Source organism: Lepus europaeus, chromosome 4, assembly GCF_033115175.1.
Source record: "Lepus europaeus isolate LE1 chromosome 4, mLepTim1.pri, whole genome shotgun sequence".
Lineage (NCBI taxonomy): Eukaryota > Metazoa > Chordata > Mammalia > Lagomorpha > Leporidae > Lepus > Lepus europaeus.
In genome coordinates this window covers 129,590,381-129,616,252 of record NC_084830.1, presented here as the reverse complement: position 1 = coordinate 129,616,252, position 25,872 = coordinate 129,590,381, and the positions used below count along the sequence as shown (strand labels likewise).

At 42.4% G+C, this 25,872-nt stretch overlaps 1 protein-coding gene across 1 annotated transcript; it reads left to right on the top strand.

The window, feature by feature from the left end:
* The first annotated feature begins 9,299 nt into the window (after positions 1-9,299).
* Positions 9,300-10,556, top strand: LOC133758772 (interferon-inducible GTPase 1-like). The gene has a single exon (XM_062189919.1). The coding sequence runs from the start codon at positions 9,300-9,302 to the stop codon at positions 10,554-10,556; it is 1,257 nt and encodes a 418-aa protein (XP_062045903.1).
* The last annotated feature ends 15,316 nt before the right edge of the window (positions 10,557-25,872 follow it).

Here is a 25,872-nt window from a genome sequence, read left to right as displayed (position 1 = left end):
TCATTTTGTTAATTTCCTGATTTTCATATAAATTATTTCTTTCTTTCTGCCTTTCTTATTTATTATTGTCTTTTGGTAGCTTTCTGTTACGATAAGGTTAAATTCTTTTCTTCTCTATTTGTTCTGTTAGTGAATTATGTACTACTATATATTTTCACAATGGTTGTTATGACACTTTTGCTTTTAATATAGGACTTCCTTCAGGAAGTTTTCAAAGATTTATTTTTATTTATTTGAAAGACAGAGTTACAGAGAGAGGTAGAGATCTTCCATCCACTGGTTCACTTCCCAAATGGCTGCAATGGCTGTAGCTGACTGGATCCGAAGACAAGAGCCAGAAGTTTCTTTCATGTCTCCCAAGTGGGTACACGGGCACAAGGCTATGGGCCATCCTCCACTGCATTCCCAGGCATATCAGCAGGGAGCTGGATCAGAAGTGGAACAGCTGGGATTCGAACTGGCACCCATATGGGATGCCAGTGATGCAGGCCAGGGCTTTAACCCACTGCACCACAACGCTGACCCCTTCCTTCAGGATTTACTGTAGGGTTGGTGTGGTGGTGATGAAATCTCTCAGTTTTTGTTTGTTTGGGAAATATTTTATTTCTTCTTCAATTCTAAAAGATATCTTCACTCTATATAGTGTTCTTGACTGGAAGACTCTATTCTTTCAAGAGCTTGAATATATCATCCATTGTCTTTGACCTGTAGGGTTTCTGCTAAGAAGTCTATTAGTTTAATGGATTTTCCTTTATTTATAATTTGATGTCTTTCTCTCACTATATACAAAATTTCCTCTTTGCCCTTAACTTTTGACAATTTGACTACAGCATACCTTGGAGAGGGTCTTTTTTTTTTTTTTTAATGATTTATTTTTTGAAAGGCAGAGTTAGAGAAGGAGGGACACAGAGAGAGGTTTTCCATTTGCTGATTCACTCCTCAAATGGCCCCAACGGCCAAAGTCTCATCTGGGTCTCCCACATGAGTACAGGGGCCAAAGCACTTTTGCTATCTTCCATCGCTTTTCCAGGCCATTAGCAGGGAGCTGGATCAGAACTGGGGCAGCTGGGGCTTGATCCGGCACAAGGCTGGCTCTGAGAAGATCTATTTTGGTTGTCTCATTGGGGTCATTTAAACTCTGTGTCTGTATGTCCATATCTCTTTCAAGACATGGAAACTTTCAATTATTGTTCAATTATTGTTTCAATAAATAGGTTATCACTACACCTTTTTTCTTTTCTCTTTCATATGTCTCTATAATATGAATATTTGTTCATTTAATCATATCCCACGTCTTGTAGGGTTTCTTCTTTCTTTTTAATTTTGTTCTCTTTATTTTTGTCTGAATTATTTGAAAAGTCTTATCCTCAAGGTCAGAAATTATTTTTCTGCTCTGTCTAATCTTGTAGGCAGCCCATAAACAAGTCATAGACAAGTCAAGGTCAGTCTTGGCTTGTGGAATTCCTGGGAGGAGAAAAAGTCACCTATTCCCATGCTCCAGGAGAATGATCAAACAAGAACACTCTGCCAAAATTATCTATGTTATGACTGTGTTGCAGAAAGCCTGATAAGTTGCTTGCCTTTATTGTTCACTTCTGTGGCCTTGAGCTGCAGCTGGTTATGTATAAAATATCGCTGAGACGCTGGAATAAACGAGCCTTGATCAGACTTTTGTCTTGGCTCCATTCTCTGCGCCCTTGTCCCTCTTTTCATTCCCACTCCCTCCTTCAGGTTCCGTTCGACAGGTGCGGCTGGCCCACATCATAATCTGATGTTGAAACTCTCAATTGTGTTTTTTGTTTCACTGATTGAAATTTTCAACTCCAGAATTTCTGATTTTTTTTTTAAATTTTTTGACAGGCAGAGTGGACAGTGAGATGGAGAGAGACAGAAAGAAAGGTCTTCCTTTATTGTTGGTTCACCCTCCAATGGCCGCTGCAGCCAGCACACTGTGGCCGGCACACCTCACTGATCTGAAGCCAGGAGCCAGGTGCTTCCTCCTGGTCTCCCATGCAGGTGCAGGGCCCAAGCACTTGGGCCATCCTCCACCGCACTCCCTGGCCACAGCAGAGAGCTGGACTGGAAGAGGGGCAACCGGGACAGAATCCGGTGCCCTGACCGGGACTAGAACCCGGTGTGCCGGTGCCGCAAGGCGGAGGATTAGCCTATTGAGCCGTGGCGCCGGCCCTGACTGATTCTTTTTAAAAATGATTTCTATATGCTTGCTGAATTTCTCATTCACACATTGTTTTCCTTATTTCTTCGAAATATCTACCTGTATTCTCTTGCATCTCATTGAGTTCCCTTAAGTTTGTTATTTTGAATTCTTTTTCAGCCATTTTGTATATTTCCTTAAAATCAGGATCTATTTTTTGAGAACTATTATCTTCTTTTGGAGATGTCATACTTCCTTGCTTCTTCATGTTTGCTGTGTCCCTACATTGATGTTTACACATCTTGTGTAACAGTTCCATCTTCTTTACAGACAAAACGTTTTTGTTTAGATGAAATATGAGATGTCATTTGGGTAGCTGCTTTGGCTATGGTTCTAGAGGAGCCCAGAAGTATAATGTCTAAGTGATTTTGTCAGCTGTAATCAATGCCACAGTCTCTATGAGTGCTATAGTTGTGTAGTCTACAGCAATTCATGGAAGTTGTAGTAGATTTTGAAGTGGACATGGATTTCCAAAGGTGTGTGTGTTCAGGCTCAAGAGAACTGTGTGTTAGTCACTCTAGGATTTGTGATGGCAGTATCCACATTCCTAATGCTGTGAGACAGAGCGGGTGTCTCCTTATCTGGTCAGACAAGCCTGGGTGATGCTGGGGGTTGTGGCACCAATAGCTGTAACACTGGAGTTGTATGATGTGGAAGGGACTTTCCTCAGGTCCTTCTGGGTAGGCATGGGTGATGCTGAGGCTTATAACACCAAAGGCCCCATTCCAGCACTGGAGAACGTAAAGGAGTCCTTGCCCCAATCCCAGGGGGTATGGTGAATACAAGTTATGTTGGAGATTGTACACAGGCAAATACGAGCCTGGAGTGCTAGAATTCAGGTAGTCTTCTCTAGAATACGTAGGGTGGGTTCCAGTGACCCTGAGGAATACAGTACTAATAGTCATGGTCCCAGAGCTACAGGAAAGGGTACCTTGTTCAGTTCCAATGGGGAAAATGTAGGCTATGTTGGGAGTTGTGCACTGGCAATCATGGGCCAGCAGCAGTAAAATGGACATACAGCCTTCCCCAGGCCCCACAAGGTTAGCACAAGTATTCCTAGGACTTACATACAGTTACAATTCCAGAGCTGGGGCACGCAGTGGAGACCTTACTCAGGTCTCATGTTTCACGCATAGGCTATGGTGGGCAATGTGCAGTGACAGGCAAGAATCTGGATCAGCAGACTACATATAGGGTCTTCCCCAGGACCTACAGAGAAAACTCAAGTGAGTCTGTGGAACACAGCTCCAAGAGTCCCAGTCCCAGGGCTGCAGGTCTCAGAGAGTCTACCCAGGTCTCACATGGTGGTTGCTTATTGTACTGGGGATTGTGCACTAGAAGGTATGGGCCTTGAGTAGAAGACTGTGGATAGGGTCTCCCTCAGGCCATGCAGGGCAGTGCAGGTGTCCCTGGGACTTACAGTATCCAATTCCCAGTCCAGGTCTGCAGGTTGCAGTGGACTCCTGACCCAGGTCTTACAGTCTGAGGGTTGGTTATGCTGAGGATCGCGGATTGGCAGGGGCCAGCCTGAAGCTGAGGGATGCGGAAAGGGTCCTCAGACCCCAGTGATGAATGTGAGTTAGTCCAGAGATTTTAACAGCCACAGTCTAAGAGCTTCAGCACACAGAAAACATTACCCCCAATTCCCACAGGGCATGGAAGGGTAACCCTGAGCTTATACCCTGGTCACCCAGCAGCACTTTGTGCTAAGAGATGAAGAAGGGAAGTTCCTCAGGTCTGGTCCTCTGGGCTTGTCTATTGGCTAATGCTGGTGCTGATCCCCAAGCCGCAGAGGAACACTTCCCTAGATCATGAAGAACAAGTGAGTGGGGCTCCAGGGCATGTGTCCAGCACTTCTGCAGCTGTAGGGTGCAGAGTAGCCTGCTCTCTGCTGTGTGAAGCACTCTGGCTCTGGCCCCAAAGGCTTCTGGTAGCAACAGGGCTGCTTGCTGTTCCCTAAGACAGAATGGAGTTTAGCAGTGACTTTACTGTAGCAGCTTGGGTCTAGGGCTTTGGGGGACAACATGGGTTCCTTTTTTGGAACACTGTAGTCACTGGAACCCAAGTCAGTTTTTTAGACTGGATTTAATACAAGTGAGGGCTGTGGAATTCTCCTGTAGTTAGGGTTTCTGTTCTGTTGTGCTGGCAGGGGTGGTAGAGATTTCTGTTTATCTTTTCCTGGAAAGATGGCATTCTCACAGCTGACACCCCAGAGTAGGAACTGCAGTGTGCTTTGTTCTCTCTCTACTGGATTTGGGTGTCTCTGGGCTGTTTAGAGTCCCCATCACTTCTTTACTGGAATTTTCCTTCAGTCAGTCTTCTTGGAGTGAGGTCCTGAACTCACCTGGGCCACAGAGATGAATTAGAGCAACAAAGAAAGGACTGTATCTCCAGGAGCACAGCATGACAGGCAGATGCAGCCTGACATGGCAGAAAGTCTAAGGACTGTCTTCTTTTCCCCAATTCTAGAGTTTCCGTTGATGGTAGCCCAGTGGGTCAAATGCTTTCTAGGGGAATGCAGAAGTTGTGGGGGTAGAAGCTTGGATTCTGGGATGAGGAATGATGGCTTGTATCCTGTGTGAGCTGTGGCCAGGATCTGACATGACAATGCACATCTCAGCAAATGTAGACATGCATAGATAATATCACCTGATTACGAGACACACGAATAATTTTGGCACTAAATAATTTCTTTGTGATCAAACCTCAGGCAAAGGACTTCCTGAGCATTCTGAGATTATCCAGAATTACTTACTGGGACACAGATTCAAAAGAGAAGCTAAACTCAGCAGTAAGAAAAACAAAATCCAAACCTACCTCACACATGTAAAGTAACCTGAAATGTTTAACATTTTATTTATATCTAGTGCATCAGCACCTTTCATTAACATTAGGCACTTAAAAAATATCAACACACGACTCCTGAACTGCACACCTTACAACTCCTCAAAGGGATGGGTCTGGTGCTGTGGCGTAGCAGGTTAAAGCCGCCATCTGCAGTGCCGGCATCCCATGTGGGCACTGGTTCAAGACCTGGCTGCTCACTTCCGATCCAGCTCTCTACTATGGCCTGGGAAAACAGTAGAATATCCTCCAAGTCTTTAGGCCCCTGCACCCAAGTGGGAGAAGAAGCTCCTGGCTCCGGATAGGTGCAGCTCCGGCTATTAAGGCCAATTGTGGAGCGAACTAGCAGATGGAAGGCCGCTCTCTTGCTGACTCTCCTCCTCTGTGTAACTCTGACTTTCAAATAAATAAATCTTTAAAAAAAATCAACTAGGATTAGGGAAGAAGTAGGTGAGGGAGGCAGGGAATACTCTGGCAGAGCTCCATCCTCCGTGGACTTAGGAAATAGAATTTAAAGTTGAGGGGATAAGAAATGCATAAGGTATGTGTTACAGTGGATGGGATTCTTTAGATTGTGTGGAAATGACTAAGTGTTTTATGGGGAAAAATGATTAAACAAGAACAGCATTCCTACCAGCAGAAGAAATGGATTACTGTCTGTGGGTCAAACAATGATAACTTTAAAAATCTTTAATGATTGTTAAATACAAGAGATGAAAGCATAGGCTAAGATGCTTATTTTGAGGATTTTGATATTAAATAGTTTACTGAAAGGTGCTGCTGCCCTGTTCTGCTTTCTGTATTAATGGCACCCCCACTGTGTCTGGTCCCTGTGACCTCTCTCCAACTACCCAGCCCACTGTCTCTGCTCCTGACCACCGACCTCAACACTTTCAGCAGTTTTCCACATCTGGGTCTGCCCCGGATGACAAACTCAGAAACTACAGGCACCACACCTGTGCTGTGTGCTCAGCCGCCTTATCAGATCCTGGCCATGTCCTTATGGGGCCACGTGTGGCAGGGACAGACTGTACTGAACCCATATCACCAATGCAATACATTTAAAAGCGAGACCTTTGAGATGTGAATGAGCCACCAAGGCTATGCCCTTATGAATGGGATTAATGGCCTCATAAAATAAATTTGTGGATCCCATGTGGACCTTCAGCCTGTGAGGACATATCGAAGGCATCGTCCATGCAGCAGAGCAAGAGTAGCCTTTGGCAGATGCTGAATCTCCTGGAGACTTGATCTCGGACTTCCCTGACCCCACAGATGTGAGCAGTAAATTTCTTTTGTTTGTAAGTTATCCAGTGTGAAGTTTCTCATGACAGCAGTCAAAATATTCTAAAACAGCTGGGAAATTAGAGAAAGTCAAGTCTCACATATTCAGGACTTGCTGTGACCCTGGTGATAAACCTCTCACTGATTCTCATGGCCTCTGTCTTAAATAGGGGCAGTAAGCAAAGCCCCCAGGGTGTAGGTTAAATTCCACTGGCTGCTGAGCCTCCCTGCAGGTCATTTTTGCTTCTCTACTTCTTATACTTTGCATTCATCCTTCCTGATTAGCCAGCAAAGCAGTGAAATGCTCTCACTTTCACATTCCCAGAAATATCATGACTTCCTGCAGATGCAGTTCTCTTTGCCATCTTAACCAACAGACCACTGAGGAGTCACTGAGATTCTGCTACCCTTAAAAGAGCCCCCACTTTTCTCCAAGGACTTCAGTGGAAGTCCTGGCAACTTCACTTCCAATCTAACTCCCTGCTAATGGCCTGGGAAAGCAGCAGAGGATGGCCCAAGTGCTTGTGCTCCTGCACCCATGTGAGAGACCCAGAAGAAGCCCCTGGCTTTTGCCTTCAGATCTGCCCAGCTCCAGCAGTTGCAGCCATTTGGGGACTGAATTAATGGATGGAAGATCTCTCAGTCTGTCTCTTCCTCTCTCCATTATATATCTCTGCTTAAGAATAAAATAAATAAATTGAAGGAGGAGGAGGAGGAAGAGGAGGAGGTGGGGGAGGAGGAGGGGGAGGAGTGGGAGGAGGAGAACAGAGGAGGAGGGGGAGGGGGGGAGGGGGGGGGAGGAAGAGGAGGAGGAGAAAGAAACTACCCAAAAGACTTCCCTGAAATGAGCTTCTGTGTCCTAAAGAAAATTAGAGCCACTACAAGTATTGGTCTTTGTATTAGGAGATCTCTCCATCTTATGGTCCTGTCTTGCTCAGTATTTTGCCCAGTAGAGCATCCTTAGGAAGGACTTAGGATCATGGAAGCTCTGTTATTAGTGATTTTTATTCTCATAGGTTTTCAAGGTGAGTGAAATTATAGGAGGACTTTATTTCCCTTTGGATCTCCATCCCTGAAGAGTTGTATAACAAAGGAATCTTCAATAAGCTATGCACTGACAAAAACAAAGTCAACAGGTGGTGTGAAAAGTCTTACATCTGCTTTCCATATGATTTTGGACAACTGACTTAGTTGTGAGACTGTCTCTGTGATGTTGACGCAAATGTGGATGAGCCCCAGCGCCTCCTGAAGTTTCAGAAAGCACAGGTGACAGCACAGGTGTGCATGCTCCTGAGAGCTGTGGGTTCATGAATACAAGCCCCCTGTGCTTTCCTGCTGTCTTCTCAATGCAATGCCCATCCCACACTTTCACACTCATTTGTCCATAATGATAGCAACAAGATCTGTGGTGACTCAATCTATAGTTTTCAGGAAACAGGGTCACAGTCACAGAGATTGTAGGTATGGAGTGTCTGAGGTGACACTGCAGGTAGTACTTTTCCTCGAAATCAGCATTTCTGCTGTGTGACCCTTGGTTCAGATTGCATTTGTAGAGTCAGGGATCAGGAGAGAACTCTAAAACACAGTTTCTTCTCTGTCCACTCCTCTCTTATCAAGCCATAGGTTTCAGGAAGTTTATTTGTTATCTCAGGATAGTTTAATATTCTTTCCTCTAAACTAACTTTCTGGAAAGGGGCACAGATACTAGTTAAGTTTCACTTTTCTGTTCTTGGAAGTATAGTGGATTCCGGAATGGGACTAGCTCCACAGTAGTCCGTGATTGGTTACTATCACTGGGAAGTAGGGAGGGATTTGAGTTAGGTGTGAGTTCAGTCCTGCCCAGCAGCCTTATATTTGCTGCTTTATATCATTCAGCCTTATATTTAAGGTCAGGCGGATTTTGGGTGAAGAGATTGGACCACAGCAGACGTCAATTTCCATACATCAAACAATAATCAACTCATCGAGCAGACACAAAGCTTTTTGGCAATTTAACAACATCATTCAGAGGTATTTCTGATCCCAAGGATCTCTTTTCTCTAACAAGCTAATGAGTACTAAAAATCTGGGATCATGGGCTGGGAGGCTGGGGTGCTCAGGTGGGAAGCCTGGGGAGTTGATGGCAGAGAGGCAGTATTGCTTCATCCTTCATTCATCCCTCAAGGTAAGGTAGTTCTACAGGAAGAGCTTTGGATATTATTGATAAAGTGATTACCTTTCCTCTAGCGCATCCCGTTATAACAGCTACAGGTATGTGTGTCAGACTGTGTGTTGTAGACTTCATTACAGAATATACTGGGTTTGTTATATCTCAATCTTATGCTACTTCCAAGTCTTGAAAGATAATCAGCCAGTAAAGAACCTGTGAAAAAGAATCCTACAAGGAGAATATAGCCAGCTCAGACAGAACTAAGTCCTGACAGTGTGGATAGCATGGGATGCAACAGAACGTAATTGCAATAAAGAAGCCCCACTCTTATCTGTGGGTAGAATGTACTAACTTCCACTGACATTTGACTGGGTAAGAAAAATTTGCCCCGGGGGATGATGCTGTGGCGGAGTAGGTTAAGCCTCTGCCTGTGGTGCTGACATCCCATAGGAGCACTGGTTTGAGTCCCAGCTGCTCCACTTCTGATCCAGCTCTCTGGTAATGTGACTGGGAAAGGATGGCCCAAGTTCTTGGGCCTCTGTGCCCATGTAGGAGAACTGGAAGAAGCTCCTGGATCCTGGCTTTGGATCTGTCCAGTTCCAGCCACTGGGGCCATTTGGAGAGTGAACCAGTAGATGAAAGATCTTTCTCTGTCTCTCCCTCTTTTTCTGTGTAACTCTGCCTTTCAAATAAATAAAAAAATCTTAAAAAAAAAAAAAAGCAAAGTACAAGAAGTTCCTCTCTCACAGTAATCCTGGTCAGCTTTCCTCTCACTTCTTTCTTGTAGGTCTTTTACTGCTCACAGTCATGGGTACAGTTTTCTCAACTATACCTTCTATAGAACAACACCAAGATTTGCCCTACAGCTTTCAAGTGTATCTTAAAAACTTCAAGACAGAAAGCAAAATCTCTCAGGAAATCATCCTTTCAATTGAGTCACACCTGAACAGAGGAGACATTCAAGGGGCACACTCCGTAATCAAAGAGGCATTAAAAAATATTGACGGTATCCCACTTAACATTGCTGTGACAGGGGAGTCAGGTTCAGGGAAGTCAAGTTTCATGAATTCCCTGAGAGGAGTTGGACATGAAGGCAAAGATGCGGCTCCCACTGGGGTAGAGCCAACAACCATGCAGAGAACGCCATACAAACACCCGAATTTTCCTAACGTGACAATATGGGACTTGCCTGGCATTGGAATCTCTGATTTCCAGTCAAAAGCTTATTTGGAGGAAGTCAAGTTTGGTGAGTACGACTTCTTCATTATTGTTTCTGCAACACGCTTCAAGAAAAATGACCTAGACCTGGCCAAAGTTATAAAAGCTATGAAGAAGAACTTCTACTTTGTGAGAACCAAGGTGGACCTGGATTTACAAAATGAACAGGAACTGAGATCAGCTACATTTGAAAGAGAACAAGTCTTGGAAGAGATTCGAAACAAATTTCTGAAGGAATTTCAGGAGAATAATATTGAAACACAAATCTTCTTAATTTCTAACAGAGATTTGTCTGCGTTTGATTTCCCAATCCTGATGGACACCCTACTAAAGGATCTCCCTGCTCAGAAGCGCCACATGTTCATGCTTTCCCTGCCCAACATTACTGAGGCAGCCATTGATAGAAAGAGGGACTCCCTAAAGCAAACTATCTGGCTAGAAGCCATCAAGGCTGGATTTTTGGCGACCTTTCCTATGGTGGGCATCATAAAGGACAATGATGTGGAGAAGCTGAAGGCCTCCCTACATCAATATCAGGTCCACTTTGGAGTGGATGACGCATCCCTGCAGAGTCTGGCTGAGGATTTACAAGTGCCTGTGGAAGAACTCAAAGCTGTCATTAAGTCTCCCTATTTGTTTGACACTGAGAAGGACCAAACAATAGAGGAAAAGCTTTTGAAATATTTGGAGATTTTAAGTTCAGCTGCTTTCACTCCTCTTGCTGCAGGTCTTTACTTTAGGAAAGTTTTCTACCTGCAATTTCATTTCCTTGACATAGTGACCAGTGATGCTAAAGTTCTGATAAAAGAGGCATATTCCAGAAAGTCTGACTTTCCAATAGTCTAAAATCTTCTGGATGTTGAAATCCAAATTTATGGAGAAACAAAGCACACTGGATGTTGCTAACTGATATGCTGAGTTTCTTTGAGGGCATCTAGCCTTCAATTCAGACTTTCCGACTGCATATCTCAATAGCTGGACCAAGAATATGGGATATCTTTGAATACAGGCAGAGCTAAATACCAAGCATCCACTTCCAATAAACCATCACATAAGATGATTTTACCTTTGTCAGACATTTAATGTAGTTGTCACCTTGACAACTATGTTTAGGCATCACATAAGCTCTTTGGAACCCCTTTATACCTCATCCTCTTCAACCTTTCCCTTCCTGTACAGTTGTTTGTGATACAGCCTGACTTCCCTGCATCTTATGGATCCAAACCGACACACTAACAGTTGATGACCATGATAAGACTACTGACCAACGGCAGAATCATGTCAGTGAGTTTCTCCTGTTTTCCTAAAGTAGCCTATCTTTACAAAGGCCTGGCCCTACAGGTCCACTGTCTTAGAGACAACCCATTTTGGTTTATGGCTACTGGCAACAAAGACCCTAACAGCAAAATAGCAAGAAATCGGACCCAGTGCCGCGGCTCATTAGGCTAATCCTCCGCCTTGCGGCACCGGCACACTGGGTTCTAGTCCCGGTCGGGGCACCGATCCTGTCCCAGTTGCCCCTCTTCCAGGCCAGCTCTCTGCTGTGGCCAGGGAGTGCAGTGGAGGATGGCCCAAGTGCTTGGGCCCTGCTCCCCATGGGAGGCCAGGATAAGCGCCTGGCTCCTGCCATCGGAACAGCGCGGTGCGCCGGCCGCAGCGCGTCTACCGTGGCGGCCCATTGGAGGGTGAACCAACGGCAAAAAAAAGGAAGACCTTTCTCTCTGTCTCCCTCTACTGTCCACTCTGCCTGTCAAAAAAAAAAAAATAGCAAGAAATCATATCACCACAGAATCACAACTCTGATAGTCATAAGAATCCTATTTAGTCATAATCCTTCTTGATAAAGTAACTAAATAAAGTAACTAAATAAAATCTATAATCCTGTACTGATAGAAGTGGGTAATTCTTGGAAATGTTTTTGATTCTAGACAATTCCTGGCTTTTTGATTGTCATGATGGTGAGAAATTCCTTTAAATTTTGTGTGATACCAATAGGCGCTTAATAAATAAAAAGGTGTTTCCTGGTAATGTTCATTGTTGTGTTACCTTCTATAATGATAATCTTCTTGTCCATGTCCCAGCCTACCAATTTACCTTCCTCAAAATGAAATATAATAAACAATACCTTGGGTAGAAAAGACTCAAAGAGACTCAAAGATGAAGGGAGAAATGATTGGTGAGGAGCAGTTTCTCAGTCAGTTTGAGCTGTTGTAATACGGCAGACTGTGAGTATTAAACAATGTACATTTATTCCTCACATTTCTGGATACTGGAAGTCTGAGACTCAGGTGCCAGTTTGGTTGGGTCCTTGAGGAGGGCATGATTCCTAGTTGTGTCCTCACACGGCCTTTTTTTGGTACATGGGTTCAGAGAGATTCTCTTTTCTCCTTTATAAGGGCCACAATGGAGGGTTGAAGGTGGCGGTATAGCAGCGGGACACTCTGAGTCGCACAGGGGAAAAAATGAAGGATCGATTAGTAGAGAGGATACAAACAGGCGGCGGAATCACTAAAAGGTAATAGCAGAGTGGCTCAGGAGTTCACAGAGATTGCCTAGGCCCACACCAGGGAAAATCCAATGTGCACAATGAGAAAAGCACGGAGACCCAGCTAGGAGACAGCCGGACCCACAGAGAACCAGGTGAGAGGTTGCAAACCCACAAAGATGAAGACACGGATGAATGGGGAAATTTACTGAACAGCACTCGGTGCTCTAAGTGGGAAGAAGGAGAAATTCTGGGGATAGGCAGAGAGGTTGAACATTCCAGGATCCCTCGGTGTCTTCTCCCTACCCCCTGCAACCGGAACTGCAGCCAGCGGGGAGACGCCATATTGTTTGTTTACATCCCCAGGGGAGGGAAAATGGCTGCTGCTCGTGCCTCCCACACTGAAACCCAGCAACTACAGGGGCAACCTCACAAAGCTGCAGGAGTTGGAGCTGCGTACTTCCACTTGCTATGGGCTCAGACACATAGCAGCTCATAGCAGAGGAAATCAATTTAAAAATCAAACCAATCAGAAACCAAACAGAAATGCCAAAGAACAAAGGAAAAATTCTGAATAAAAATAAGGAAGAATCTATGAATTCTCCAATGGAGCAATCTAAATCTTCAATAATGGAGGCTGAAGAAGACACTGAAGTCATGCCAGAAGAAGAATTCAGAAAATTAATAATCAGATTACTTAGAAGCAATCAGAAACAGATGAAAGATCTAAATGAAAAGCACACCCCAGAAATTGAGATTCTAAAAAGAAGCCAAAATGAAATACTGGAAATGAGGGGCTGGCGCTGTGGCACACTGGGTTAACACCCTGGCCTAAAGCGCTGGCATCCCATATGGGCGCTGGTTTGAGACCTGGCTGCTCCACTTCCCCTCCAGCTCTCTGCTATGGCCTAGGAAAGCAGTAGAAGATGGCCCAAGTCCTTGGGCCCCTGCACCCACGTGGGAGACCTGGAAGAAGCTCCTGGCTCCTGGCTTTGGATGGGTGCAGCTCCAGCAGTTGTGGCCAACTGGGGAGTTAACCATCAGATAGAAGACCCCTCTGTGTGTGTGTGTGTGTAGCTCTGACTTACAAATAAATAAATAAATCTTAAAAAAAAGAAATACTGGAAATGAAAAATTCAACTGACCAAAATAAAAAAATCTCTCAGAAATCAAACAGATGAAACAGAAGAATGAATATCAGAACTGGAAGACAAATTTCTGGATATAATACAGTCAGATCAAACACAAGAAGAAGAAATTAGAAAATTAAAAATCATGGTTGGAGATTTACAAGATTCTATCAAGCAATGCAACGTACAGATCACAGGAGTCCTGGAGGTGTGGAAAGAGAGAATGGATTAGAAAGCCTTCTTAATGAAATAATGTCAGAAAACTACCACAATAGGCAGATTGAAAGAGACATCCAAATACAAGAAATACACAGAAATCCCAACAGACATGACCAGAAAAGGAATTCACCATGACACATTGTGGCAACACTTAGCTCAATGAAACACAAAGAACAGATCTAAAAGGTGCCAGAGACAAACAACAGATCACATTCAGAGGTAATTCAATTAGACTCATCCTGGACTTCTCATCACAAACCCTACAGGCAAGGAGACAATGCTGAGATATACTCTAAATCCTAAGAGAAAAAAACTGTCAACCCAGAATACTCTACTCTGCAAAAACTATAATTTATGAATAAAGGAGAAATAAGGATCTTCCATGACAAACAGAAATTGAAAGAATTTATATATTCATGCCCAGCCCTACAACACTGGCTCAGTGATGTGCTGCACACAGAAACACAGAAACAGGAACTTCATTACAAAAGAAGACAAATGGAGAAAATGACCCAGCAAAAGTACAAACAAAATCCAAAATGCATAAACAGCTGTACTTAAGGAAACATGGCAGGGAAAAAGACAGTATTTAACAATAGTCAGACTGAATGTATATGGTCTCAACTCCACAATTAAAAGACACAGACTAGATGAACAGGTTAAAAAAGAAAACCCATCTATCTGCTGCCTTCAAGAAACACAGCTTACCAACAAAGATGCATGCAGACTGAAAGTGAAAGGATGGAGGCCAGTGCTGTGGCTCACTAGGCTAATCCACCACCTGTGGCGCCAGTACCCTGGGTTCTAGTCCCGGTTGGGGCGCCAGATTCTGTCCCAGTTGCTCTTCTTCCTGTCCAGCTCTCTGCTGTAGCCCGGGAAGGCAGTGGAGGATGGCCCAAATGCTTGGGCCCTACACCCGCATGGGAGACCAGGAGAAGCACCTGGCTCCTAGCTTCGGATTGGCGCAGCACACTGGCGGTGGTGGCCATTTTGGGGGGTGAACCAACGGAAGGAAGACCTTTCTCTCTGTCTCTCTCAGTGTCTAACTCTGCCTGTAAAAAAAAAAAAAAATGAAAGGATGGAAATAGATATTCCATGCTAACAGAAAGCAAAAACGAGCCAGTGTGGCCATCCTAATATCAGACAAAATAGACTTTAATACAACAATTATTAAAAGAGACAAAGAAGGATACTATATAATGATTAAAGGATCAATTCAACATGAAGATATGACTATTATAAATGTATATGCACCTAATTACAGGGTGCCTGGCTATTTGAAAGAATTATTAAGGGATTTAAAGGGAGATATCGACTCAAATACAATAGTAACAGGGGACTTCAATACCCCACTTTCAGCAATGGACAGATCAACCAGACAGAAAATCAACAAGGAAACAAAAGAGCTAATTAACACTACAGACCAAATAGACCTAGCAGATATCTACAGAGCCTTCCACCCCACAACCACAGAGTACATATATTTCTCCCTGGTGCACAGAACTTTCTCTAGGATTGACCATATGCTAGGCCATAAGAGGAGTCTCAGTAAATTCAAAAAAATTGAAATCATACCATGCATCCTCTCAGACAACAATGCAATGAAGCTGGAAATCAACAACTCAAGAATCGCTGCATCATACGCAAACAGATGGAGAATGAACAACGTGATTCTGAATGAGCGAGGGTCATAGAAGAAATCAAATGAGAAATCAAAAAATTTCTAGAAACAAATGAAAATGACAACACGACATCAAAATTTGTGGGATACAGCAAAATCAGTGTTAAGAGGAAAGTTTATAGCAATTGGTGTCTACATCAAGAAACTGGAAAGGCACCAAATAAATGAACTCTCCACACACCTCAAGGATCTAGAAAAACAATAGCAAACCAAACCCAAATCCAGTAGAAGAAAACAAATAATTAAAATTAGAGAAAAAAATCAACAAAATTTAAACAAAAAAATACAAAAGATCAGCAAAACGAAGAGCTGGTTTTTGAAAAAATACACAAAATAGACACATCATTGGCCCAACCAACCAAAAAAAGGAGAGAGAAGACTCAAATCAATAGAATTAAAGATGGTAACAGAAATGTAACAACAGACACAACAGAAATAAAAAGAATCATCAGAGGCCGGCGCCGCGGCTCACTAGGCTAATCCTCTGCCTTGTGGCGCCGGCACACCGGGTTCTAGTCCCGGTCAGGGCACCGATCCTGTCCCGGTTGCCCGTCTTCCAGGCCAGCTCTCTGCTGTGGCCAGGGAAGTGCAGTGGAGGATGGCCCAAGTCCTTGGGCCCTGCGCCCCATGGGAGACAAGGAGAAGCACCTGGCTCCTGCCATCGGATCAGCGCGGTGCGCCGGCCGCAGCGCGCTACCGCAGCGGCCATTGGAGGGTGAACCAACGGCAAAGGAAGACCTTTCTCTCTGTCTCTCTCTCACTGTCCACTCTGCCTGCCAATAATTTAAAAAAAAAAAAAAAGAATCATCAGAAACCACAACAAAGAGCTGTATGCCAACAAATTGGGAAACCTAGAAGAAATGGATAGATTCCTCAATACTTACAACTTACCTAAATTGAGCCATGAAGACATAGAAAACCTAAACAGACCCATAACCATGACAGAAATTGAATCAGTAATGAATGCCTTCCCGACAAAGAAGAGCCCAGGACCGGACGGCTTCACTGCTGAATTCTACCAGACATTTAAAGAAGAACTAACCCCAGTTCTTCTCAAATTACTCAAAACAATTGAAAGGGAGGGAATCTTCCCAAATTCTTTCTATGAACCAATATCACCTTAATTCTTAAATCCAGAAAAGATGCAAACAGAGAGAGAAAACTATAGACCAATCTCCCTGATGAAAGATGCAAAAATACTCAACAAAATCCTGGCCAATCAAATCCAACTACACATCAGAAAGATCATTCACTCAGACGAAGTGAGATTTATCCCTGGTTTGCAGGGATGATTCAACATTCAAAAATCAATGTGATACATCACATTAACAAATCGAGGAACAAAAACCATATGATTATCGCAATAGATGCAGAGAAAGCATCTGACAAAATATAACACCCTTTCATGATGAAAACTCTAAGCAATTTGGGTTTTGAAGGAACATTCCTCAATACAATCAAGGCAATCTATAACAAACCCATTGCCAGCATCATATTGAATGGGGCAAAGTTGGAGGTATTTCCACTGAAATCTGGTACCAGACAGGGATGCCCACTCTCACCATTGCTATTTAATATAGTCCTAGAAATTTTAGCCAGATCAATTAGGCAAGAAAAAGAAATCAAAGGGATACAAATTGGGAAGGAGTAAGTCAAACTACCCCTATTTGGAGATGACATGATTCTATATATAGGGGATCCAAAAGACTCCACTAAGAGACTATTGGAACTCATAGAAGAGTTTGGTAAAGTAGAAGGATACAAATTCAATATAAAAACATCAACAGCCTTTGTATACACAGACAATTCATGGCTGAGAAAGAACTTCTAAGATCAATCCCATTCACAATAGCCAGAAAAACAATCAAGTACCTTGGAGTAAATTTAACCAAGGATATCAAAGATCTCTATGATGAGAATTACAAAACTTTAAAGAAAAAAATAGAAGAAGATATCAAAAAATGGAAAAACCTGCCATGTTCATGGATTGGAAGAATCACTATCATCAAAATGTCCATTCTTCCAAAAGTAATTTACAAATTCAATGTTATACCAATCAAAATACCAGAGACATTCTTCTCAGAACTAGAAAAAATGATGCTGAAATTCATATGGAGGAACAGGAGACCTTGAATAACTAAAGCAATCCTATGCAACAAAAACAAAGCCAGAGGCATCACAATACCAGACTTCAAGACATATCTCAGGGCAGTTATAATCAAAACATCCTGGTACTAGTACAGAAACAGATAGATAGATGAATGGAACAGAATAGAAACCCCAGAAATCAATCCAAACATCTACAACCAACCAATATTCGACAAAGGAGCCAAAACCAACCCCTGGACAGGGACAGTCTCTTCAACAGATGGTGTTGGGAAAACTGGATGTCCACATGTAGAAGTATGCAGCAAGACCCCTACCTTACACCCTGCACAAAAATCCACTCAACATGGATTAAAGATCTAAATCTATGCCACGACACCATCAAACTAATCAAGAACGTGGGGAAACTTCAAGACATTGGCACAGGCAAAGAATTCCTGGTAAAGACCCCAGAGGCTCAGGTAGTCAAAGCCAAAGTGAACAAATGGGATTACCTCAAATTGAGAAGCTTCTGTACAGCAAAAGTCAGGAAAGTGAAGAGGCAACTGACAGAATGGGAGAAATTATTTGCAAACTACATAACCAATAAAGGATTCATAACCAGAATCTATAAAGAGATCAAGAAACTCCACAGTAACAAAACAAACAACCCAGTTAAAAGATTGGCCAAGGGCTTTAACAGGCATTTTTCAAAAGAGGAAACCCAGGGGCCAGCACTGTGGCACAGTGGGTTAACGCTCTGGCCTGAAGCGCCATCATCCCTTATGGGTGCTGGTTCTAGTCCTGGTTGCTCCTCTTCCCTTCCAGCTCTCTGCTATGGCCTTGGATAGCAGTGGAGGATGGCCCAAGTCCTTGGGCACCTGCACCCATGTGGGAGACCAAAAGGAAGCTCCTGGCTCCTGGCTTCGGATCGGCGCAGCTCCAGCCATTGTGGCCATCTGGGGAGTGAACCAGTGATGGAAGACATCTCTCTCTGTAACTCTGACTTTCAAATAAATAAAATAAATCTTTAAAAAAAAGAAGAAGAAATCCAAGTGGCCAACAGACACATGAAAAAATGTTCAGGATCTCTAGCCGTCAGGGAAATGCAAATTAAAACCACAATGAGGTTTCACTTCACCCCAGTTAGAGTGGCCTTCATACAGAAATCAACAAACAACAAATGCTGGAGAGGATGTGGGGAAAAGGGCAACTTAACCCATTGTTGGTGGGAATGTAAACTGGTGAAGCCACTATGGAAAACAGTATGGAGATACCTAAAAAATCTGAACATAGACCTACCTATGACCCAGCCATCCCACTCCCAGGAATTTACCCAAGGGAAATGAACTCATTAAACAAAAGAGCTATCAGCACCTTCATGTTTATTGCAGCTCAATTCACAATAGCTAAGACATGGAACTAACCTAAATGCCCATCAACCAAAGACTGGATAAATAAATTGTGGGATATGTACACTATGGAATACTATACGGTAGTAAAAAAAGAATGAAATCCAGTCATTTGCAATAAAATGGAGCAAGCTGGAAAACCTCATACTTAGTGAAATAACCCAGTCCCGAAGAGACAAATAGCATATGCTCTCCCTGATTTGGGGGAATTAATAGTGCTCCTAAAATGAAAATTATAGAAGTGAAATTGACACTTTTAGAAACAATGATGGGAATAGTCCTTGACCTGATAGATGAGGGACAGTTTATCATTGTTACTTTTTTATTTTGTTTATCCTCTTTGTTTTGTTAACTCTTTTCTCTTCTTCATACTATATGCTGAACTCTTCATGTAACACAGTTAACCATATGTATTTTAAGTTAATTGGAAAAATATTCCAGTTAAAAATAGGAGGGGGAATAAGAGATGAAGGAGGTAGTCTATAACTGGAAGGCAGTGTAGTTCTGCAAACAGTCCTACAGACTTACTTCTAAGGGTACAGCCTAAAAACTTGTCACGGGACTCCAAACCCATAAAAATTGGTGGTTTAAATGCCATCTTAACTGTTAAAATGATATTAAATGTCAAGGTCAACATAAAGATGGGTTTAAATGTAAAAGTGATCATATAAATAACATCAAGTACCTATTAATAATAATAGTATTAAAAAGGAAGGAAAGTCCAAAATGGGAAGCAGTCCACATAGCAGACTCCTAGAATGACATTTGCTGTCAATAACACTCTGACCTCAGAATCAACCCTTGAGGCTTTCTGGTCTGGCTGAAAGGCCTGTGAGAGCATCTCAGGCATGGAAAGCCAAGACTCTGTGGCAAAAAAAAAAAAAAAATCCTACATGGAGGATCCCCGTGAGACCTCAATGGAAAGAAAGGGTCATCAAAGAAGGATGTACTCTTCTCCGATGGGAGGATAGAACATTCACTTTGCTTGTGGCCGCGTTCAAATACAAAAGGAGTCTGTGCTCAAAGAAGGCTTCCACAGCCCTGGCTGCCCATGGCAAGAGGCCTGGGTGATCACTGACATCACAAATAAGAATGTTAATTGTTAAAGGAACAACAGAAGTCACTGTGCAGTTACTCCCCATATAGGACCTCTGTCCATAATGAGTTGTACTATGAGAATTGATTGCAAATTTTGTTCCCAAACTGTACTCTATATGTTGTGTGTGTGCATGGCTGCAAATTGTTGAAGTCTATGCTTAGCATGGAGTTGGTCCCCTGTATATAAAGTCAAACTAAAAATGAACCATAATGAAGGAGGAGCTGGGAGAGGGAGTGGGAGGTGGGATGAGAGTGGGGGGGGGGTTATGAGGGAAAAAAACAATATATTCTTAAAGTTGTGTCTATGAAAAATGCATTCATTAAATAAAAGAAAAAAATTTTTTAAAAAGGGCCACAATGCCATCTCTAGGGCCCCACCCTAACTCCAATTGCCTTCCAAAATTCCTACCTCCCCATATGATCTCATTGTTCCTCAGGTTAACATGAACATTTTTGGAAAACAAAGAAATACGCCATACTTAACAGGTGGGTTATACAAGTTAGGCATATGATTTAGTTGTTTTCTTATTAACTTATATTACATTCCTCATTCACCACCACAAAACACTCAAAATATTTTGAGCTCCTAGCTCCAGGCTTTGGACTGGCCCGGTTCCAGCCATTGCAGTCATTTGGGAGTGAACCAGTGCATGGAAGATCTCTCTGGGTCTCTACTACTTTTTTTTTTTTTTTTTTGACAGGCAGAGTGGATAGTGAGAGAGAGAGAGACAGAGAGAAAGGTCTTCCTTTTTGCCGTTGGTTCACCCTCCAATGGCCACTGCGGCCGGCGCATCGCACTGATCCGAAGCCAGGAGCCAGGTGCTTCTCCTGGTCTCCCATGCGGGTGCAGGGCCCAAGCACTTGGGCCATCCTCCACTGCCTTCCCGGGCCATAGCAGAGAGCTGGCCTGGAAGAGGGGCAACCGGGATAGAATCCGGTGCCCCAACCGGGACTAGAACCTGGTGTGCCGGCGCCGCAAGGCGGAGGATTAGCCTGTTAAGCCACGGTGCCGGCCGGGTCTCTACTACTTTAACTCTTTCAAATAAATAAATAAATATTGAAAAAAATACTTATTTGAGTCACGAATACCTTACTGTGGAGTAAAACATTTTTTATAAAATATAGCATAATCAGAATATAAAATTGTTCTTCCTTTGAACCCAAGAACAATAAACATTCCTCATACATATTTTTCTCTATTTCCCTTTTGGAGGACTTCCTTGAAGGAGAGGATTGGTTTCCTTTGCTTAGAACTCATAAGCACAGGTAGTTGGAGAGTTGCAGGTATCCTTGGACCCTATTCACCATCTGGTTAATGAATTAGTTCTCTATTCTCTGCTGAACTGAGGCCCAATCTTCCTTCCTATATGAATCCACACATACTTTTCAAACATACCTGATTATCACCAGCTGAGACCTCCAGATTCTATCTCAGGGGAGACTTAAATCAAGAAAAATAAAATTCAAAGGGCTGTCCTCACCATGGCTCCTGGAACTATCACTAGCACGAGATGACAAGCACATCCTTCTAGAAAAGGAGCTTGGAGTGGAGTTGGGGGCCAGGTGTTTGGCATAGCAGTTAAGACAACAATCAGGGCTTCTGCATCCTTATTGGAGAGAGCAGTTTTGCTCCAAATTCCAGCTTCCTGCTAATGTACATCCTGGGAGGTAACAAGGGAAATCTCAAGTAGATGGGTCCTGCAAAAACATGTGAGAAACTCAGATTGAGTTGCAGGCTTCTGGCTTCAGCCTGGCTGTTGTGAGCATTCTGGGGAGTGAATCAGCATATGGGAGTTCCTTGTGTCTCTGATTGACTGGCTCTCAAAGAAAGATTGAAAAAAAAAAAAAACCCAAAGAAATAAAAAGAAGACATTCAAAAAACATTTTTCATTTCATTTCTCTTCTGCACAGCTCGTCAATACTTTAGGCAAGTATCAAGGGAAGAAAATTCAATAAAGACAGAACATAGAGGGAAAAAAACAAAATGCAACAATGGCACCTTTTAGGCCCTCTAAAAGTTAAGAAATAGATGATTTTATTTATTCCAGCTATCCTTTTGGTGAGCCGTAATCCTATCAAGATTCAGGAAAGGAAGGAAGCAGAACCCTGAGAGATGAATAACCCATCCAGGGTGTACAGCTAATAACTTAAAAAGGGAGTAAGGGATGGGCATTTGGTGAAGCAGCTAAGAAGCCACTTGGGACACACACATCCCATATCAGAGTGCCTGAGTACAAGTTCTGGCTATACTCCTGATTCTTGCTAATGCACACCCTGGGGGACAGCAGGTGATGGCTCAAGTAGCTCAGTCCCTGCCACCCACGTGGGAGACCCAGACTGAGTTCCTGACTTCTACCTTCAACCTTGTGCAGCCTCAGCTGTTGCAGTTATTTGAGGAGTGAACCAGGAGACAGGAACCCTGTTTGTCTGTCTCCCTGCCTTTTAAATAAATAAATAAATTTAAAAGACAGGATATTGTAGATAGAAAGAAGGGAGAGCTGAATTTTTTTTTAAAGATTTATTTATTTGAAAGTCAGTTACAGAGAGAGGTAGAGACAGAGAGAGGCCTTCCATCTGCTGGTTTACTCCCCAGATGGCTGCAATGGCAACAGCTGCGCCGATCCAAAGCCAGGAATCAGGAGCTTCTTCTGGGTCTCCCACATGGGTGCAGTGGCCCAGGGACTTGGGTCATCTTCTACTGCTATCTCAGGCCATAGCAGAGAGCTGGATTTGAAGAGGAGCAGCCTGGACTAGAATTGGTACCCATATGGGATGCCAGCACTTCAGGCCAGAGCTTTAACCCACTGAGCCACAGCGCCGGCCCCAGGAGAGCTGAATTTTAAGAGAACTTCTGAGTTATGACTACACTTCCCTGAAAACTTGTATGTTTTAGTTTGCTAGCATAATTATTTTTAACTTGGTTGGATATTTATGGCTATTCAAATGGAAATATACTGAAACTAGGATTTCAACATAATTGACTTTATTAATTTTTTGCTCATAAATCATTATACTACTATTAATAATTTGAGATTTGTTTAGGAATGCTATAAAAAATAGTATAATGGTTGGGAACCATTATCGTCATTGTAAGATAAGAGAGATACTAGTAAAATATCAAAGGTTTTATGAAAAACATGAACAGGAGAGGAAAACATAAACTCATAATTTTAAATGTATGGTCTGACCCTGCTACCAAGTCCACTGAGAGCGAGCTAGGTACAACAACATCACACTGGTTATGAGCATCCAAAGCAGCCAGATTAGGGTTTTCAAATACTATTGCCCAGGGGCCAGTGCTATGGCGTAGGGGAAAAGCCGCCACCTGCAATGCTGGCATCTCATATGGGCACCAGTTGGTGCTTTGGTGCAGCAGATTAACACCCTGGCCTGAAGCATCGGCATCCTATATGGGCACCGGTTCGAGACCTGGCTGCTCCACTTCCGGTCCAGCTCTCTTCTGTGGCCTGGGAAAACAGAAGATAACCCAAGTGTTTAGGCCCCTACACCAGCTTGGGAGACCCAGAAGAAGCTCCTGGCTCCTAGCTTCGGATTGGCACAGCTCCGGACGTTGCGGCCAATTGGGGAGTGAACCATCGGATGGAAGACTTCTGTCTGCCTCTCCTCTCTGTGTAACTCTGACTTTCAAATAAATAAATAAATCTTTTAAAAAAAACTATTGCCCACTAAGAGGGACCACCACTCCTGGAAGAAATGGCTGACTCCATATCTGGCAGAGAGAATATGAAGGAGGAAACGGGTCTTATAACTAGTTCAGCAGTTTTAACATTGTTTGAAGAGAAGTTATCAGTATAATGAACCCCAATTTATAAATTTTTAATTTTACACTTTTGGGGTTTTTTGTCCTGTCTGAAAAATCCCTGCACAACTCACACAAATCAGTTTTATAGCTCCTAGTTTCACATTTATATTCATGGTCTATTTCAATTTGATTTTTGTGTACTGCATGAGCTAAAGGGATAGGCTCTTTTTTTTTAAGTATACGGATTTCCATTGTTCCAGTTTCATTTGTTGAAAAGTCTATCCTTTTTCCATTGTATTACTTTGAAAATTTTGATAAAAATAAATTGCTATACACCTGTATATGGTCTGATTTCTAGATAGCTTCCTGAACCATTGACATTTCTATTCTTATGCAAATACCAATCTTGACTATTTTAGCTCCATATATGATAAGCCCTGAAATCAAATAGTATGATTCTTTCAAAGTTGTTCCTCCTCAAAAAGAAGACTCTAGCTTTTTTCATTTCTATATATATATTTTTAATCAGCTTATCAAATTCTACAAAAATAAGTGCTGGGGTTATTTTTTCCTGGGTAATTGACATTCAATATACAGATTGAGGGGAAATGATATGAATATTGACTCTTTCAGTCTTTAAACACAATATATCTCTCCATTTATTTAGATATTTTTCAGAACTTGCTTAAGCCTAGTAAATATTTTTAGAGTTATTGAGTGCATCCATGTAGAAGACCATGTGATACACAAATAATGATAATTTTATTTCTTCCTTTCCAGAATGTGGTCCCATTCTACTTTTTGTCTTCCTTACTGAACTGGCTAAGATTGCCAGTATAATATTGACTAGAAATAGTGAGAGCCTTTCCCCCATTCTGGGAGGAAGCATTTAGTCTTTCACATTAAGTATGTTAATTGTAAATTTTATATGCCTTTCAACAGTCTGAGGAAGCTGTCCTTTATGCCCAGTAGAGATTTTATTCTAAAGGGATGCTGAATTTTCGTCAATTTTTTTGTTCCTATGAAAATTAAATAGCTATTCTGTTTTAGACTATTGATAAGATGTTTGGCACCAGATGGTTTTCTATGTTGAACCAATCTTGCATTCCTGAATAAATCCTATTTGGCTGAGATGTACTTTCCCTGCAACATATTGTTGGATTTTACTTGAAAATATTCTGTTAAGACAGATTGTTTCTATGTTCAGGAAAAAATAGTCACTAGTTGTTTTTTTTTTTTTCCTCGTAGAATTTCTATTGAGCTTTTGCCTCAGGGTAATGTTAATCTCATAAAATGTGTCAGAAAAAGGGATCCTTCTTCTTTTCTAGGAGAAATATCATAGGCTTCACATTTACTCAAATATTTAGCTTAACTCAAATATCTTTAAGTATCTAGAGATTCTGAAGTGATGCTGTTTTCTTTCATCACTTACAGTGAGTATTTATGACATTTCTTTATTTGTATTACCATGGGTTTATCACTTGTAATATTCTCATTAACAATGTTTTTGTTTCGTTGTTCTTCACCATTTTGTGGTTTTCTATGTCTTCATCTTATTTTTATCATGTTCTTTTTGCCTTTCCTGGAGTTCAATTCATGATGTTTTTCAGCCTTAACCTATTGAGATGAATGCTTACATATTTTAAGCCTTTTGTCTAATCTGGCTTATTGCTATAAATTTCCCTCTAATACAGGTTTAGGTAGAATTGATTTTATCATTATTTATGTGGTAAGTTTTTAGCTTTTATTTTTTGTTATACCCATATAATAGAACCAGAAACATTACTGAAAAGACTACCTTTCTCCTACTGCTCTAGATATCAACTTTGTCGTAATTCAAGACTCTAGGTAACTGTTGAGTTTTGGATTTTCTTTTACCATTGGTCTATTTGATGACCTATGTGCAGTATCACATTGTATTTTTTTAAAGATTTATTTATTTGAAAGTCAGAATTACACAGAGGACAGGCAGAGAGAGACAGAGAGAGGTCTTCCATCTGATGGTTCCTCCCCAATTGGCCGCAACGGCCAGAGCTGTGCCGATCTGAAGCCAGGAGATTCTTCTGGTCTCCCACGTGGGTACAGCAGCCCAAGGACTTGAGCCATCTTCTACTGCTTTCCCAGGCCACAGAGGAGAGCTGTATTGGAAGTGGAGCAGCCGGGTCTCGAACCGGCGCCCATATGGGATGCCAGCGCTTCAGGCCAGGGCGTCAACCCACTGTGCCACAGCACCGGCCCCTAGTATCACATTGTCTTAATTACCATCATCTTACAGGAAGACTTACTATG